The 18690-nt window shown below is 46.1% G+C and overlaps 7 protein-coding genes across 7 annotated transcripts; 5 read left to right on the top strand and 2 right to left on the bottom strand.

Moving 5' to 3' along the window:
• Positions 1–1695: 1695 nt before the first annotated feature.
• F4812DRAFT_456629 (uncharacterized protein) lies at positions 1696–3004 on the top strand (the record flags this gene model as incomplete). The annotated part of the gene is made up of 2 exons (XM_047937022.1): positions 1696–1795; positions 2139–3004. 2 exons carry the CDS (start codon positions 1696–1698, stop codon positions 3002–3004), a joined length of 966 nt encoding a protein of 321 aa, XP_047792936.1.
• A 195-nt stretch (positions 3005–3199) lies between these two features.
• On the bottom strand, positions 3200–4822 carry F4812DRAFT_272359 (histone-fold-containing protein). The gene is made up of 7 exons (XM_047930919.1): positions 4407–4822; positions 4295–4311; positions 4192–4223; positions 4071–4086; positions 3802–3889; positions 3578–3640; positions 3200–3496 (listed from the first exon to the last, which is right to left on the bottom strand). Exons 1-7 carry the CDS (start codon positions 4464–4466, stop codon positions 3395–3397), a joined length of 378 nt encoding a protein of 125 aa, XP_047792935.1. The 5' UTR covers positions 4467–4822; the 3' UTR covers positions 3200–3394.
• Positions 4823–5017: 195 nt separating this feature from the next.
• F4812DRAFT_418368 (oxidative stress survival, Svf1-like protein) lies at positions 5018–6939 on the bottom strand. Its single transcript, XM_047933244.1, has 4 exons — positions 6710–6939; positions 6435–6650; positions 5581–6379; positions 5018–5523 (listed from the first exon to the last, which is right to left on the bottom strand). The coding sequence occupies exons 1-4, from the start codon at positions 6730–6732 to the stop codon at positions 5413–5415; spliced, it is 1149 nt and encodes a 382-aa protein (XP_047792934.1). The 5' UTR covers positions 6733–6939; the 3' UTR covers positions 5018–5412.
• Positions 6940–7182: 243 nt separating this feature from the next.
• Positions 7183–8251, top strand: F4812DRAFT_418364 (ribosomal protein L11). Its single transcript, XM_047933243.1, has 2 exons — positions 7183–7454; positions 7530–8251. The coding sequence occupies exons 1-2, from the start codon at positions 7317–7319 to the stop codon at positions 7863–7865; spliced, it is 474 nt and encodes a 157-aa protein (XP_047792933.1). The 5' UTR covers positions 7183–7316; the 3' UTR covers positions 7866–8251.
• Positions 8252–9955: 1704 nt separating this feature from the next.
• Positions 9956–13405, top strand: F4812DRAFT_272315 (Pkinase-domain-containing protein). The gene is made up of 4 exons (XM_047930918.1): positions 9956–10632; positions 10755–11008; positions 11256–12582; positions 12638–13405. The coding sequence occupies exons 1-4, from the start codon at positions 10581–10583 to the stop codon at positions 13252–13254; spliced, it is 2250 nt and encodes a 749-aa protein (XP_047792932.1). The 5' UTR covers positions 9956–10580; the 3' UTR covers positions 13255–13405.
• Positions 13406–13877: 472 nt separating this feature from the next.
• F4812DRAFT_418355 (chaperonin Cpn10) lies at positions 13878–15041 on the top strand. Its single transcript, XM_047933242.1, has 4 exons — positions 13878–14038; positions 14195–14419; positions 14505–14563; positions 14651–15041. Exons 1-4 carry the CDS (start codon positions 14036–14038, stop codon positions 14673–14675), a joined length of 312 nt encoding a protein of 103 aa, XP_047792931.1. The 5' UTR covers positions 13878–14035; the 3' UTR covers positions 14676–15041.
• Positions 15042–15880: 839 nt separating this feature from the next.
• F4812DRAFT_418353 (glycoside hydrolase family 61 protein) lies at positions 15881–18266 on the top strand. The gene is made up of 4 exons (XM_047933241.1): positions 15881–16816; positions 16872–16993; positions 17053–17130; positions 17208–18266. The coding sequence occupies exons 1-4, from the start codon at positions 16624–16626 to the stop codon at positions 17979–17981; spliced, it is 1167 nt and encodes a 388-aa protein (XP_047792930.1). The 5' UTR covers positions 15881–16623; the 3' UTR covers positions 17982–18266.
• Positions 18267–18690: the final 424 nt, after the last annotated feature.

The following is an 18690-nucleotide window of genomic DNA, read 5'->3' as shown; positions in this document are numbered from 1 at the left end:
CGAAGCACAGGCAAGTCCCCTAAATCGGCTTCTATGTTGCATCTATTCTACGTCGCAATACCGACTGCATATGCAAGTGGGTTCGTTTATTAGTATGCTTGTTAGTATGCAGGAGTAGATATATCATTGGATCTTGTCAACCCCGTTGTCTATCCGTTCGGCGTCGACTGATTTGCAACCCTGGTTTTGCGCAATTTATTATTATTTTTTTTATTCCTTTTCTTTTCTCTAGTAGAGGGTTGACCTTGATGATCATGACGCACCTATTGGAGCTCTTACGGTGAGACTAGGGTTTGTTGGTCTCGAGTCGATTCGTTCCCAAATATTACGCGTTCGACGTTTCAAGAAACGCAAGTCCGACTCCTGCTCTTCGTTTGGTCCCCTTCCCTTTCCCCCCCGCGCCTTCGTACTTCGTACTAGGGTCAATCCGTTTCTTATCAATGTCTAACCCTCCAAATGGATCTTGGCACTCCCCCGACCAGAATCATGGGATTCGCTATTCCACCCCACGAGGAAGATGCGACTTTTTTTGATAGCTCTTGTTGGCTTCAATTTTAACGCCGGACACGCCGGGGTTACCACCATCCATTGATCTTCCTAACTATCTTCCTGACTAGCAAGGGGACACGCCATCATCTCCATCTACGATCTGAAGGGCGATCGACAAATATGTCGATACTCTTTACATAGTTGGTAGACGAGGAACCCGGGACCCTAACTCGGCTAGGAAGACTGTACATAGTAGGGGACTTGAGTGGATGTGAGTGGACGTGAGAGTACGTGAGAGTACGTGAGTGGACTTGTGTGGACTAAGTGGACTAAGTGGACAATAGCTGCCACACACAACGAACCATTTTTTAAAACTCAGCTAGGGATGGTCTAGGCCCCCGCTAGTTTCGACAGCCTCTGTCTCGAAACGGCTGTATAACATGAGAAAAAACCCTCTCGCGATCCATGGTTCTGGTACGGTCTATCTGCTCTATCTCACGAGGACAACCATCCAAGACGAACGATAATGGTATAGACGGGATTTCGTGCTTGTGACAAGCGCATAGTGGCGTCGTCTATAACCTCCTATTCGACCATCTTATTCGCCTATCCCTAACTCTTATCAGATAACCACCCGGTGATCGACTGGTAAGGAGCGTCCCCCGCGGGACGATGTCATCAGTGCAGCGGTCCTTATAGGGAAAACGGAAACGGCCTTTGGTTTATCTGCGAACTATCTTGCGACAACCCCAGACATATAAGCATTCCAGCCAAGACCGCGGACGCTTTGCCAATTATATTTCTGTCGTTTCGTCTCTTCATTTCTCCATTATTCTCATTCTCGATTCATCTCATCTTAACAATAACTTGTTGCTTTTCTTGACGTTATCGTCATTAATCAACCCTAACCCGAATACTCACTCACCTCACCCCTCACCCCTCCATCTCGAGCTTTGCTTGTGGTGCCAAGGAACCAACTTATTCATCACCTTATCGAGCTTGTCAACATTTATTTATTTTTCTTTATATTATTCAATTTCTCTTTTCTGGGGTCTGAGACCCTGGAGATTCCAAGCAGTTGGTAATTCTTACACTTTTAAGTTGCATTGAAAGAAATGATTTATATTTACTCTTAAAGCAGGCAAAACTTTTTTTTGAAGAAAAATTGTCCGCCTCAAACTTAGGCTAACCACACACAACGTCGAGATGGCGCACGTGGCACGAGAGTTAGACCTGAATGCTTGCTATGGGCCCGGCACCGTTATGGACAGAATGAACGCGGTGCCGGGCTTAAAGACTAGTACAGGTGAGTAGACGATGATTTTTTTTTCTTTAAATACTCTCAAACTCATAAGTCATTTTCGGACAGTTGGTCTTGTTTTGCCTCGTCTTTTGGTTTGTCTCAAATTGAAAGTTCAATTTCCGCCCTCACATTCCATGCTTTTCCTTTTCATGAGTGACATGGTGTAACTCTCACCTCACATCTGCCAGTCGCAAAAATCGCATGAGTTGGACGAGGTGGGAAACAAAACCCGACTATTCGATTCCGACGTAAGACAAAACAAAAGAAAAAAAAAGAAAGAAAAGAAAGAAAGATAAAGTAAAATACATTAGCTTCGGTAAAGCTGATCAGCACCTCCGGCCAACAGCATTCTTCTTCTTCCTCCGGGCGAATCTCGTTGTCAATCCCTCGGCGATATCAACGCCGGATATGGAGCCAGCACCATCAAGTAGGCTCCCGCCGCCTTCGCCGTTACCGTTTGTGACGATTGATCCACCTACACACCCAGTACCACCGGATCTTCCACCATTATCTGTGGGTACCTTGGACGGCAAGACCGACAAGCTGGATGCGCTGAATCTGGTCACGGACTCGATAGCCCAGCAGAGGCAGTCCTCTTCGTACCATTTAATTTTCCACCCCTACTTACTGGCTATTCTGGCCGTGTGCCTCGGCATCGCGTACGAGTACTCCTGGCGCATAAAGCGCGACCTCGGCACGGCGCTGATGTTACATTCCGGGGTGATCATGACTTATTTGATGACCATCCGGTATTTTACGGGCCAGTACATCCAGGTAGCCGAAAGCATGAAATGGAGTTGGATGGTATCCGAGGATGGCGAGGAGGACACCGTGATCGGCGTGCGGTTTGGAAGCGATCTGATTGGTGCTCTGGTATTACGGCTCGAGCCGAACCCGAGCCTAGCCGGGAAGAAGCGGAACCGAAATTCGATGCTGAGAGGGGGCAAGGGCATAATTCGAGCCTGGACGGTCAAGTTGAAGTATCGGCATAAGGGCGTCGGTTCCGATATGCTTCACGAAGCCGTCAAAGTGACGAGAGAAAAATGCGGCAGGGACGCCGAGATTGGATTTGCGAAGGAGCACGCCAATAGCACTATGGTGCTACCCGAAGCGTTCAACGGGCCATTTAGAAAGGACGAGCAGCGAGCCGCAAAGGCGTTAGAAAGAGTTCTGAGCGAGTGGGAGGGTAGTAGACGAAGACGAAAACTATAAGAGATTTGTAGGGACGGTCGGTTGGCGTTTGGCGGTTATCTGGTTAAGTTACAGCGTATGATCAATACCCCCGTTCGTTTATTAGAAATGCCTTAGCCTTATTATAGATAAATCAATCTTTTATTCAAGAAGAAATTATGAGAGCTTTCTTTGAGAGACTTAATCATTTTCTATGATTCCCAAGTAGTCGTGTAGTGATACTGTTAAATGTCCCATGAGCTCCCGGTTGCTAGCTAATGTTTCTAGCCAATGGTCCCAACTGCAGTTAAAAGAGCACAGGTTGTGAAGTCAATCCCATAGCCACCCCCACCAATACGCCAGTAGTCTCAATCAGACCATTCAAGAAAAAGCGAGCTTATTTTGAACAAACATGGTAGCTAGGCATTTCTCTCATGTGCGACCAGCCTTTGCCGGTTTAGTCTTCTGAGGTCCTCCGTTAACATCGTCGAATCCGTAAATAGGACGACCCAATCGTTTCAACGAATGTATGACCTAAAATACGAATTAGAAAAAAAGAGGGAGTTTAAAGTTAATATATCAAAACCAAAGAAAAAGGCAACGAGGATAACGCACATCGTTGATGGTGACGGTTTTCCTCTGGCGGTACTCGGTGTACACGACGCAATCACGTATGATCTGTGGTTTCCCCCGGGACGGGGCGCAGTTTAGTACGATGCATACATACATACATACAAGGGCAAAGTGAGCCAGCGAGCGAGTAAGCAAACAAATCGAGGTTGCGCCACGCGAGTTCCTTGCATTAGGTGTTAGGTACGTGTAGGTAGGTATATACATACCTCTTCGAGCCTCGCTTTTAAGGCTGATCGGACTTCGTCGTATATCTGAGCGGATATTCGCTTGACGCCACCTCTACGGGCTAGCCGTCTGTCGTAAATGTTAGAGCTAACTGGTTACACGGGATGAATGGTATAGGTATAATGTATAGATTAGATGGTGAGGTAAGGTGAGGTAGGGTGAGGTGAGGTGAGATGAGTGAGTGATGCTACCGGTAGACTGGATTTCGAGTATGTAACGGGTGTTCGTTAAGAGACATGGCATGACATACCTGATAGCGGGCTTAGCTAGAAATCGGGTTATACGTTAGTTATCCGCACGACCCGTTGAACTTATATATATGGAATTCCCTAACGAAAGACGGGTATCTATCTAATGTATGCAATGCTTACTAATGCCCTGGATGTTATCGCGAAGTATCTTACTATACGCATAGGTTAGATTAACAGGGTAGGTAGGTAGGTATTCTATTCTAATCTGATGTATGTTACCTACCGGTGACGCCTGATCCCCTGCAAAGCAACAGCAAAAGTTAGCGTTTCAAGCCATCGCGTCTAACTAGGTAGACAAGATAGAAGAAAAAGAATGGGAGCTAGGGTGAATTTACTCCTTTCCCACCGAGACCCTTGCCTCCTTTCCCTCCTCCAGCCACGTTTTTGCCCGGCATTTTCGATAGGGTAAGTGAGAACAAAAAAAAAAAAAAAAAGCTAGCGGTCCCACAGGGATGGTACCTATGGACTAGGTAGCTTTGGCGCCGGACGAACCAACGAAAGACAACGCGAACTCTTTTTGGGGGGGGCTTCCTTCGAGTTACAGTTTAAGTTCTAACTAGTATGTAGGTACGTAAATCGAGGCGCGTTAGGTTAGGTGAGATAAGATAATACCTAAGGTAAAAAGAGATGTGGAGTTTTAGAGGGGACATGGGGGAGAATCAACCTGTGAAACTTGAAATTGTAGGGATTATTTCTGTATCGATAAGACCAACGGCTCAAAAGTTCTGTCCCATTCTTCCCTACCACATGAATATGAACATCTAGAGCGGGGTAGCTAGCTGCCTGGAGTTGGTGTAACGGAGCGTCAGACGCTTATGACGTTTCATATAGGTACCAATTCGATACGTAAAATACCGGCATTTCGGTGTCTTGTATGTGTCAGTGTGTATATTGATACAAACGAGGTACATAATTACTAGTCCGTTGAATTGCTTTTAACACCGACTTCTTATGTTGCGTGCAAGGCTTCCAAGAGCAATTAGGTTATTGTATTTATATGAGATATCCTTATTAATGCAACCTAGAAACTATAGGTAGATAGTACATGGCTTCGAATGGTGGAATTCGAAAAAGAGGTAGTTTACACCTTGGCATCTCAACGAGTGATCATGTACTTCTATCAAGGACTCTAGTACCCCCAAACTCGTTTCTCATGCAATATCCTGACCGTATGCTAACCCGAACGCAAGCAAATATAGCGTAGCCAAACCTCTCTAATAGAATGCGGCGCTGAAACCAAGCACCTATGCTCTAAAGGCGACGATGCTGGTCGTTATTCTGTCTCGCTCATTTTATCGGCGTTAAGCAAGTGTATTATGCTTCATTCTGATTATTGCTGAATTACTCCGTTGCGGATATGAAAGTTGCTTCACTGAACAGCCGTCCCTCTTCGGTAATCTCCTGATCCCCAATCTTGAGCTTCAGCACAGTAGGGATGTTGTGGGGGAAGAACTATATCCAAAGTTAGAGATTAAATGCTTTTCAACCATGCTCCCTCTGTAAACTTACTTGGTAGATGTATGGTTTAGTTCCTGCTGCATTAGCGACAATTTTCTTGACAAAGCCAGGAACCTCGGCCATGACGTCAATCCTGTCAACTCTCTCGCCCATGGCGCATTCGATAACGGCCTCGACGGACTTTCCATCCTTTGTGGTGCCAGACCAACTAAACTTGATGTCGGTAGGCTCGGGCCAGTCGTTCTCGGTGTCCTGCTTTGTCTTGAGGTGTTTGGCGCCGCAGTTCGGCCCAGCAATAACAATCTCCCCGTCCTTGGCGATTCCACCCACATCTACAACGGTTGTTCCGTAGGACGGTGGTGTGGTGAACTCCATCATAATTGCGGAATATGTCGGACCTTGATAATTGAGGAAATTCCATCGGGCTGCCAAATGGTGGGGCTTCATGCCCTGCAGAGCGTGGGAAAGGAACGCCTTTCCTTTGAAGTCGATGGGTCCATTCTTCGTCATAACGCTTCCCTCAGCTGAACACCTTGGCCAAAACGCATGTCGCATGGAGCCCCACGGGCGGGATAAGTCGGTACCGTACAAGGTCTTGCCATTCTTGCCGACTACGAAGCCAGGTGCCACCTTTGTTATTTTGAGGTTGACGATACACTGGGGGTCATTCATCGACTTGATTGTGTAAGAGTTTCCATCCGGGGATAGTTCTACGGCGCAATCGGTTGCGAAAAAGCATGTTTTATCTTCGCTGAACTCGGCGTGATTTAGGGGCGAGGAACTCCATAGAGGTTTCGAGCCGTCGGTATAGAAGATCTTGCAGTTGAACTGGCAAGTGGTGCGGATGCCACTTTCAAGGTATGTCAGTTAGATTGAGAGGCAGCTGGGCGGTTGAAAACTCATACACCACATTGCTGTAGATAACCTGAGCAAAAGCTAGGGGGCCGTTGTCTGCCATGAAATAAAAGGTCTGGCTCTCGACGCAGGTCGAGTCCATGGCCTCCCATTTCATGTCGTCCCTGGTTAACTCCGTGTACGGCGTCGTTTTGGCATCTTCGGCCACTGATCTTATGGCCGAAGGGCCGTAAATGGGCTCTTCCGTGCCCACGACATTAGCCAGACTAGGCCACCAGTTAGTTGAATACCCTAGGTACGGGGACTAGGGAAATTTGCTGCTGACGTTTGCTTCGCCCAGTTGAACATGATGCAGAAAACGAGACAATCTGTTTATAGGTGGTGTTGATGATAGATAAGTGAAAAAAAGGAGGTAATATAGGATGACTAAAGGGGAAAGAAATGAAAAGGGGAAAAGAGCGGTGATAAGTTGTAGATCGTTAGGAAAAATACATATGCCCTTAATTAGTGTAGTTACCTAAGGTTAGGTAGGTAGAGAGAAAGACGGAAGTTCCATTCGATATTTTGGCGGGGTCCTTGAATAAAGTTTAGGTACCTCCTTTGTACCTGACACTCCACTCCCGCGAGGTCCACGGGTCCCTTATTCATGTATGTAGAGATGCATGTATTGTACCTAGGTACTTCATCAGGTACAATACATGTGGACACTACGGAGTCGGGACACTAAGTAGACGGCCGTACGGTAAATCGGATTTTAATTAAGGTTGCGGCGCACTCAAAAACTCAATTGTGGCTGATGCAAGAAATCTTAAGCATCCACCATTGGATCGAAACATATTGGGGAAGTTTTTTTTAAACCAAGAACATTGACGATTAACCGATTAACCGCCCATTTCCTTCTCCTTCGTTAATCCACGCGCGACAGCTTCAAAATGTCTAAGGCGCGCTCCACTGCCTTTGGCGGCGACCAGATTGTGAAGCTCATTGTGGGAGCTGGAAAAGCTACCCCGAGTCCTCCAGTTGGTCCCGCACTTGGAAGTAAAGGTGTTAAGTCTATGGATTTCTGCAAGGTAAAAAAAAAAAAGAAAAAAGATAGACCGCGTTGTTAGATAGAAGCGCCGGGGTTGACAATAATGCGTATATAGGAATTCAATGCCCGCACGGCACACATAATAGCAGGCACGCCGATGCCGACTCTAGTAACGATTCGAGCAGACAGATCCTTCCATTTCGATGTTCGAACACCACAGACTTCGTGGCTCCTCAGAAATGCGGCAGACCTACCGGCCAACAAGAAGGGGAAGAAAAAGGCTTCTAGCCGGCCGGGACACGAAATAGTAGGCACAGTTACTCTAAAACATGTTTACGAAATCGCCAAGATAAAACAGTCCGAACTACGTCTCTCCGGTCTTCCGTTGGAGGGTCTTTGCAGGGCCATCATCTTCCAGGCCAAGTCAATGGGTATTGCCGTTATTGCATAAAGGAAAGGCGGTTCCGACTCAGTCGCCTTTTGTAACATCCAGGCGTTAAGGCGAGTGGGCTAAGGGTTGATTATCGGTTTCGGAGCCTCCGTTATGTTTGCATAAACGAAGCTTTTGATATGTATTACCAAACCTATACGAAATTCACGGATCAAACGCAGAGTCCCTGATATGCTCCTGCATATGGCGTCTAATGCAACGGAAACATTGGAAATTGCCTCTTCGGATCTGACGATGATCGAGAAGTCTCGGATGCTTTTGCGGGTAGATAAGGCGCTGCTACTCCCTGATGGCTACTGATATGTCGCTTCCCCGCCACTCATGGAACTTATAATATAGTCTATATTAGAATTGATAGTCTATATAAGTGACTATATGAAAACTATATTGCTGGTTGCTTATTAGATGACAAGTAGTTAGAATTATCTCAGGTATCTTTCCACATGTATGAGGGTAGCATTGGTGCTTCCAAGACAGCTGTCAATGTGTTACCTACCTAACCCAAGGTATAAAGCGTGGTTTTGCTCCGACTTACATACCTCACAGTAGAATCGCGTCGATGAAGTGAAAAGTCCAGATCTTCAGGTCTGAAGGTATATATGACGTGATGTACCAATCGACGAGGTCCTAATAAGACCAGACATATATACGTTTTACATGAAAAGAATTGATGCAATTATTAATTCGTATCGTATATCCTTGAGACACTTTTCGGACACAATATAGCTGGCTTCCAAATGACTTCTAGAATATCTAGAACAACGTGGGTCAAAAATGGCCCGGCCACAACTTTGCGCAACATTACCGGTGGTACCGCGCAAACTAAATCCCGTATTCGTACAAATAGAAGCTTGATTTGAGGGGTTTTCAAAGTTGGTTATTTAGACCTCGTTGAATTCCGTATTGTTTTCGAACGGCCCATGCTGAATAACGTTATGGTTAAAGTAATAGTAAGGCTGCGTCGCCGGTTCGCGGAATTCGTGTTGTACAATACCCCAACATCCCCTCAAAAGGCTTGCTCGAACAGATGTCTCAGACGGATTCGTCTTCGAAAGCTGACATGATTCTGATAGGTTACAGACAAGAGTCAAGAGTTATTGGTCGCGGGACCCAAAGCTATGGATATACCGTTTGAGCGGGAAGTCTGGTAGTGTATAAGTGGTAACTATCTAGGCGATTCGTTGGAAGATAAAAATCTTGGCCCTGATAATGCATGGCAGATCACAGTCCCGCCGCGGACGGGATCCTGCAAGCTAATCAATTCCAGGCACACCTATAGCTCTACCGGTGTTATTGGGTATTGTATTGTACAAGGTATAGTAGGTATAATGTAAGGTTCGATGTTACCAAAAGTCTAGGACAACCTGGTACACAACCACTTGTACCGCATTTAATTTTTTTTTTCTTTCTTTGTGTAATGGGTCGTAACGGGCGGGCGCAATGTAATTTGTGTAATACTAAGAGAAAAAAAAATTTGTGAGGACGGATCGAATTTTGAGTCATGAAGTTATTATTAGACCGCTTAGGTCGCTTAACTATTAGAAACTACGATATACATACCTAAGGTAGTATACCTAATATAGTTAACTAACTAACAAGTATAACTAGTTCGGTAGATAAAGCTAGGTAAATGTTATTAGTATATATGATTGAAGAGTGGAAAAGTAAGAGAGAAAGAGAGTGCCGAGTGTAATACTGAAGTCGTCTTGACTTTTCTTCCCCTGTTGACGTTTTTGGGAAGCCCTGGGAGCGTTGAATTATTTGTCAGCCTACTACTTGACCTATCATGTTGGGGAATCTCTCTGCAACATCTAGACGCAAACGGGATGGAAACGTTTTTTGGTCCCCACCAACTAGGATAAACGAGAGACCCACATGGCCCCCTCACAAGCCTCCAGTGACTCTTCAATCTTTTTCTCTTCCTTAGGTACCAACCCGGAAATGCGTCTGGTGTACTCCGGGTAAAGCGCCGAGGTAAGAGCCCAATGGAAAGGTACATGTACACTAGGTACCTACATCCAGTTGCCAGACAGCCGGATTTGTACGGATCCGTATAAGCAGGGTCGAACCGAGCTGTACATAGTAAAATACTCACATCTGTCACAACATACTCACAGCCCGATTAAGACAACTGATTATCTGTTCTGCATATGTATAGTATTGCTTTTAGTCACTTTGATCACTCCAGTCGCACAACAAATCCTAGAAAGGAGGTTCTAGGTAGGTACCTACCTAGAGGTACCTATCGCGTCCACGTCCAACGTCCCCATATCTTCTAGTTAGTAGTTTCTCGTTCTTGCCGGGCAAGCGGGCAGCGGAGTCTAGAAGCGGAGAGAGCTACTTCCTACTTTACATTATAACAGGTAGGTACCTACTTGAGGAAAAGGTTGCCCCACCATGATGGACATAAGTCAGGTTCTCCCACAAGTTTTAAGAGAGAGACCTAGAGAGATCTCTTTTAGACCTACCTTTTTACCAGGTCTGGCACATCATATCATCATATCATCATCACTTAGCTTTTTTTTTTCTTCTAAAATTTCTCTTTTTTTCCCCTTTTTCCATATCCTTTACTTATTACCTGTCTCTCTCTTCGCTATTAAAAAAAATCAACTCACTACTTGGGGGCCATCCCTCGGCCCAAATTGCTGACAGCTTTTTATATCTTAACTCCATTTGGATTTTATTGTTATCTAGCTCCTCGGTATATTAATTGCCATGACAACCCCGAGCGATGCTGATGATCGCCGCCAACCGGAGCAGTCGCAAGGTAATCACGATTATTTCTGTTTATAAGCCGTCCAATAGTTAAATTATATCTGCAATGTTTTACTTTCTGAATCAAGTTCCCTCGTCTTAAATTGCTAACCATGTATGTTTCCAACCTCCTAGACAGCCCCAACGATGTATCCGAACGTACCGATGCCTCCGTAAAACCCCCAGAACGTGCATCGGTGCGATTCTCGTCCATAGTTGACGAAATCGATGCTCCAATCTCGACCTTCGGTAGTCCGGAGGCCCGAAGGGAGAGCTCTGTCAATATTGATCTAATACGAGCTCTGACCAATTCCATTCAAGGCGCTGAGCTTCAAGAGCAGCGCTTGATGAATTATTCATTTGCTCCTGTCTCCCTTCCGCCTTCTAGGGTACGCTATTTGCTATTTTCTCCCCAATTTATGTATATATGATACTTGCTCCCTCCCTACGGTGGTTGCAAAAGTTGGATGGAAATTCTCCTTTATATTGTTCACCGCTGCGCCTCATTTCCCGTTCCAGAGTAAAGCCAAGATTGGCGCCTTACTTTACCTGTAGTCCCGATAGCAATTATTTGGTTTTATTAGATTCGGCTCTATGAGATTTCCCATTATAACTAACAAATATGTCTTTGTTTAGGTTGCTTCCAACGAGACTACGCCCAGCGCAACTCCGCAACATAGCCATAGCCATAGCCCCATGAGCCATCCGTCGCCTCGATTGAGCCCTAAAGCTCCCGAGCTGGTGTCACCACCGCTCACACCAGCCGGCACTTCCGCAGTGGATTCTTCTACACGAAGCGCAAAGTCGGTCCGAATTGCTAGTTCTGATGGAGGATATGATTCTCAGGCAATAACACCGCAAGCATCGGGACAAGATTCTAGACCAGCTTCGCCTCGAATGGCTTTACCACACAGACCTGCCTCCAGCGACACTATATCTCAACGAACGACTGCTGTAGACGAACGGGACGCTGTCCGCTCGCATCGAAAGGCGATTTTTAGCATTGGACCCGGAGGTCAATCCACACCTGTGTCTAGGGAGTCCAGTCCCTCGAGAAATGCCGCCTCTCAGTATTATTCGCGGCCCTTTACTCCTCAAGGGGATATCAATGATCCTTATGCTGCAAGCAAACGGCCGATACAGAACAAAGCGGGTGGCAACATTGAGCAGCGATTCGTTTTCTCTAGGAAAAAGAAACATGCTTCCCCTTCTTCCTCGTCCACAAACTTATCCAGGCTAGATAGACAAGACAAAAGACATTCGGGCTTTTTTTCAAATAAGAACAAGTCGGGCGATCTTCACCAGACAGGTTCTGGTTCAACAACACATAGTACACACGGATCTATGTCTGATCTGAAGCGATTCTTTAAAGTTGGTGTTAATCATAGGCCCAAGAAGCCGGCATCGCCGTCTCCTTTGGGAGCTAAGCCAGTCTACCAGGTTCCATTTGCCGACGACCATGGCCTCACGTCCAAGTATGGAAAGCTGGGGCGAGTGCTCGGATCTGGCGCCGGCGGCTCCGTTAAACTTATGAAGAGAACTGAGGACAATACAGTGTTCGCAGTGAAGGAATTTCGCCCTAGGCATTCTTACGAAACCGAAAAGGAATATGTCAAGAAGCTGACAGCCGAATTCTGCATCGGGTCCGCTTTGCATCATGGCAACATTATTGAGACGCTCGATATTGTCCAAGAGAAGGGAAAATGGTACGAAGTCATGGAATACGCCCCATACGATCTGTTCGCTATAGTTATGACTGGGAAAATGTCGAAGGCGGAGATTACATGCTGCTTTCTACAGATACTGAGTGGAGTAACCTACCTTCACAGCTCGGGTCTTGCCCATCGCGATCTGAAATTGGATAATGTTGTCGTTAGCCAGCACGGCATCATGAAGATTATTGACTTTGGTAGTGCCCATGTTTTTAGATATCCTTTTGAAACTGAAGTTGTCCTTGCTTCTGGTAAGTCAAATGTCATCACGCGGTTAGCTATGTTGTGGATCTAACATGTCACCAGGTGTGGTTGGGTCCGATCCCTACCTTGCCCCAGAGGTTTATGACGAACGAAAGTATGACCCTCAAGCGGTGGATATCTGGTCTCTTGCGATCATTTTTTGCTGCATGTCCCTGCGGAGGTTCCCTTGGAAGGTCCCGCGCTTGTCGGATAATTCATACAAGCTGTTCGCAGCAGAGCCGTCTCCCGGTCACGACCCGAAGAAGCTAGTTCTTCCCTCGAGGTCTACGAACGATCTTACGAGTATTCCACAGCGCGATATTTTTGCGGAAGATGACGCGAAGGAGCAAAGTTCCAAGCCCAACGAGCCATCTACTCCTAGTGGCGATGGTCCTACTACTGGAGCTAACACCGCAAGCAGCAACGGAACCAACAATCAGGAAAAGAAGGAAGTCATAAGGGGTCCGTGGCGTCTGTTGAGGCTGCTTCCAAGGGAAAGCAGACACATTATTGGGAGGATGTTAACGATTGACCCCAAAAAGCGGGCTCAGATGCCTGAGATACTCGATGAACCTTGGGTATCGGATACAGTTATCTGTAGGCAGGTCGCTCACGGGCAAGTCATTCACGCGGACGATCACACGCATGTCCTTGAGCCACCGGCGCCACCGAGTAAATAGGAAGAGCGGGAACCCAGGGGTCATCGCGGCGGAGTATTTTGCACATATAAAAAAAAGATTTTGGGCATAAAGGAGAAAATTCGGGTTTACCATACCGGCGTTTAAGGGGTCATAGCTTCGGGGTCATTAACGGCAAAGCGGAAGGGTGCAAACCATTCAGGTTCATAGCGATTATACAACTTAGAGTATATGCTATTGCGTATAGAGGTTTGGGTATATAAAGTTTCTATAGTCTATTTCACGACCTTGCCGCTGGCGAACCGTGGCATAACTTAGGTATTAATAGGTGTAAATTTCAATTCTATTTTAGATAGTGCCTCTTTGTAAGATTGGAGATACCTATCATGTATATTAATATGTCTTTGGTCAATAAGTTCTCTACACAATAAGTACCTTGGTACCCACCCAGAATGCAGCTCAATATACCTATCTCAATGTATCTCAATGTTGGTAATATGGCTTACGTAACATGTTGAGCGGGATGTGCGCAAGGATCCGGCTGGCCCCGGATAAGCGGGTTCTACCTGGCACAGGTCCAGTGTTAGACCCGGCATTCGGAAAAACCGAGGAGATAATATGTAAAAAGTTTGGGTCTATCGGCCACTTGAAGCTTCCAAAGCCTTCCAAAGATCCATCCACTACTTTTTGCGATAGCTTCAAATTTAGACCTTCGAACTCCCAATTCGTTTGCGGTTTCGACACAGAAAAATTTCTTAACCTTTACAAACTCAACGAAACTCCCCCTTCTGTACATACATCTATACATACCTACTTCTTCACAATGGTAGGTCTCAATTCTTCAAACTAAGTGCATTATGATATGATGTGATATGATGCGCGCGCATCTCACCACTTATTCCACCCCACCATGCGCTTTGGGTCTTTTTTCTTTTTCTTTTTTCCTCGACCTGGCTTTTAGCTAACATGGTATGAAAATAAGTCTACCGTCCGATCAGTCAAGTCTCTCATCCCCCTCCTGGACCGTGTCTTGATCCAGCGAGTCAAGTCCGAAGCCAAGACCGCCAGCGGCATCCTGCTGCCCGAGTCCAGCGTGAAGGAGCTCAACGAGGGCAAGGTCCTCGCCGTCGGACCCGGCGGCCTTGACAAGGATGGCAAGCGTCTCCCCATGGGCGTGCAGCAGGGTGACCGGGTGCTGATCCCTTCGGTAAGTTTAGATTTACTTCGAGACAGGAGGACCAGAATCTACGCAGATATATTATGTAGTACTAGGTAGCTAACGTGCGATTTAGTATGGTGGCTCCCCGGTTGAGGTCGGCGACGACGTATACCACGTCTTCCGCGACAGCGAGTAAGTTTCTCTACTCCCCAAGCACCCGACACACACTGTCGAATGCGACCCCCTTGGTGTCTTGATACTTACCAGCATTTTTCGCAGAATCATTGCCAAGATCAACGAGTAAAAAAAAAAATAATCACGATACCCACGATTTTAATGACACCGATGTACTATAGCATGTATGTACAACAGGAGGCCCAACAAAAAAACAAAGCAAAAATTTAAAGAAACAGAACTCGGGTCAAGCTTTTGCATATAAGCGCAACGTGTGAATTGGCGGCCGGATGGGCAAAAAAAGCGGTCTTCCCGGACTGTACCTAGGGTATTATTAAGTCGGTCAGTAACCTCGTTGTAAGAGGCTCTCAAACTTGCGCGGTCTCGAGGTGCGGTTTTTTTCAAATCTCTCCACTCTTCACCTCGGAAATGTGTGTGTTCTTTATTAGGGAACTAAGTGAAAATATTTACGAAATGAAATAGATGGGAAAACGACTATTTGCGAGTGTCCCTTTTGAGTATGAGTAATTCGTTCAATGTGATTGTTGTAGTACCTATGTGCGGAGGGGACATGAAACTATGTGTCTCTGGCTTGTAGAGAAGGATTGAGATGCGATGGGTGTACCTTTTACCGAGACGTTGGTATAGTTGTGAGATTGTTTTAAGCCGTTCCGAGGGCTATCAAAGAGAATCTGAACCGCGCTCGTAGGAGGTAATTACTAGGGAAGTAGTACCTGAAGCTATATTCACATGTTGGAATATCCTAAGTATTAGGTACCTACACAAGGTACCTATAGATACAGCAACTTGATCATCACACTTATATAGCCTGGTGTGCGACTCGAACTCGGCCGTTCTTACATAGGTAAATATCTGAAATACACCGAGATGAATAGGAGTAGGGGATGGCTCAACTATATAAGGCCACTCTTTGCGATTTGTCTAGAAAGAAAGGGCACCAATAGAAGAGCACTCATCGGCCAAGCAGAACGTATTGTGTGAACTTAACTGACAGCCAAGGCGCGAACAAACGACGCAACACGGTTTAAGCGCCTCATGTGCGGTCCGCATATAAACGCCGAGGGGCTTATTACTATGGCATTATTTTATACAATTTTTTTTTTTTTTTTTTCGTTTCTTCCGCCATTTAGAAGGCTGGTGAAGTTGGGATGAACATGTTTCAACTTCACTCAGTGGTGTTTGGTTGATTGGTTATTGAAAATATATTAAATGCAAGCCTCTCCCCCTAGCCCCTTACGTCAGGCTGGACCTTTTTCATTTATTTAGCCCGTTTCCCGCCCCGGATTGAGGAGAGATGTCCCGACAACGTTTATCATCTCGCGTGGTACCGTCGCACCACTCTATCTGAAACTACCTGGCAAATCGGGATCCAGGACCAAGGCTTGGGAGCTACCCCCCTGAGGATATCTTGGTCGCCTAACTATAACGCTTCTATTCGCTGTCGGATGGGAGGCGCTTGTTGAGCGGAAGCTTGGCTGGGCGTATGTGTGTGTTTTGTGCTAGCTGGAGGGACGCGGGTAGTCCGAATTACCTATCCTCGAATCACGCTTTTGACAAAGCCTACTTATAACCTCTTAGATTTGATTCTATATGTCATATTGTAGGTACCTAAGGTAGGCTTTTCTTCGGTGTGTACCGAGGCAGAGGTAATTTAGAATTTCTCCTTTAATTTGTTTGCCCTACAAGATGGCGGACGCATCCATCTCGTCTCCTACTTTTATTTAACACCTGCCTTAGGTTAGGTGCCTATATCCAAGTAGGGATATTCATCTTCTATCGCCATCTTAAGTCACTCATTATTCTTCAATTCTTACTGATATATTTTCAATTTTTGATCTCTGTGGATCCATAAAGTCCTTTAGGACATTACATACATACCACTCACTCATTTTCTTAGCTGGACTGAGTCACTACTTCTCTCAAAGTATCGTCTTCGTCGTTTGATATTCGGGGTATATCTTATCTTTTATGCGATCGCCATCCGCCCGGAGCTGGTTGTATATTGTCTGCTTCTATTTCTAACAAGCCATCTTTCCTTGCCGGCATTACTCTTCGATATGAAGTACTCTCCCTACTTTCTTGCGGCCGCAGCCGCTATTCCTCTCACGGTGGTAGACGCACATACCGTTTTTACAACTCTTTTCGTCAACGATGTCTCACAAGGGGACGGCACTTGCGTCAGGATGAATATGGATCCCCAGCATTGTACTGACCCCATAGCTGGCTTGGATAGCGATGATATGGCTTGCGGTAGGTGACTGATCAATGAAAATGTAACTAGAATATGCAGCTGATTGTTCAATAGGTGTTGATGGTGAGAAAGCTGTTGCTTTCACATGCCCCGCACCGACAGGCGGGAAACTCACCTTCGAGTGGCGGACATGGGCTGATGCTGAGCAACCTGGATCTATAGATATTTCGCATAAGGTATGTTATCATATTCAGTATATTACTGATTCGGAATTATACTTACTTTGGGAACTTAGGGGCCTTGTGCCGTATATGCTAAACAGGTGAAAGACATGACAACGGACTCAGCTGCTGGTCCTGGTTGGATTAAACTGGTAAGCGTTCTTATAACGACTTTGCTTACAACAGTCCCTTCCTGCTCCGTGATCTTCTACTAACATTGTATATATAGTGGGAGGAAGGCTATGATGAGTCAAGCGGCAAGTGGTGCACAGAAAAATTGATCGATAACAATGGTCTGATGTCCATCGACATTCCCGAGTCGCTTCCTAGTGGCTCGTGGCTATTCAGGCCTGAACTCCTAGCCCTTCATCAGGCAGATAAGGGCGATCCGCAGTTTTACACAGGATGCGCACAGGTGTTTATCAACAGTGGCAATAAAGCAGCCCTAGAAGTGCCTGCGGAATACAGCGTCAGTATACCAGGTTACGTCGAAGCTGGTCAACCTGCGGTGACCTTCAACATCTACCAGCCGCAATTCCCGTACCCGATGCCCGGACCCAAGGTCTATAAGCCCACAGAGTCGAAAAGCGCGTCTACGTTTACCTTGGCCTCGACCTCATCAAAGACCTCGAAACAGACCGAGGGCGAGATCCCTTCGGACTATCTCATTAAGAACGCGAATTGGGTAGGCGTGGAAGTATCCTCGTACTCAACCGAGGACGGGTGCTGGAAAGCGTCCGAAGAGTGTTTCACTCAAGCTCAGAGCTGTTACGACTCGGCGCCCCCGACGGGGAGTGCCAACTGCCGAACTTGGGAGAGCAAATGCGACGACATCAGCGCTGCTTGTAGCGCAGGCGACTTCAATGGCCCTCCGAATAAGGATCAGAAGCTCGAAGACGAAGAACCGGCGCCTCCCAATGATATCCCGGAAGTCACAGATGGCGATAGCTCGAGGAAAATGCGAGCACGCCGTGCTAGGGCATTGATTTCTAGGCTATCTTGAAAAAGAAAAGAGGCCTGTTGGCTAGTAATACTCACTCCGGACTTCTCCAGTCGAGAACCGCTGGCTGGGTTTCGATGACAACAACAATGTGGATGTTTGTGGAGTGTCGTAAGGGGTTAGTTGGTTGGTCAGGGAGGGCTAAATAAAAGAATAAAAATATACGACGTATATAAATAAGAGATACCTAAGCAAGAAAAAAAAGATTGTATTTCTCTTGCTTCTGTTGCAATATGTGCATGGACGGCGTAAACTCATTCTCGATGATTGCGCTATATAAGATATTGCTTCACTACGGATCCGTATTAAGAACAGTAGACTAATACTAATCCCGGTATGTCCGTATTTCAAAGTATTTCTAGAATTCCTAGTCTTATAATGTTATTGTTGCATTATTAGTATAGAAGGTGGCATTTGATAAGACGGCTGTCGGTCTTGGGTTGATTTGTGATGGTGGCGTTGTACTTGACATTATTATGCTATGCGCCTTGTACACGAATAACCAGACATAAGGTGCTGTATACCTATAAAACGAGCGAAGTAGGAAAGTGTACGTAACTGATACCTGACAAACGGGCCTTCGGCAATCGGAAGCAACCTGTAGCTAGCGCAAAGTTGATTAATAAAAGCTCCGAGCCGGGTGGATCTCCTCATCCCGCTGCCAAATGGCGAACGTCGGACCTAGGTCTAGGTACTTATGATGTTGATGACA

The sequence above is a fragment of the Daldinia caldariorum genome (genome assembly GCF_022478825.1).
Source record: "Daldinia caldariorum strain CBS 122874 unplaced genomic scaffold F4812scaffold_3, whole genome shotgun sequence".
Lineage (NCBI taxonomy): Eukaryota > Fungi > Ascomycota > Sordariomycetes > Xylariales > Hypoxylaceae > Daldinia > Daldinia caldariorum.
This window is presented reverse-complemented; position numbering and strand designations above follow the sequence as displayed.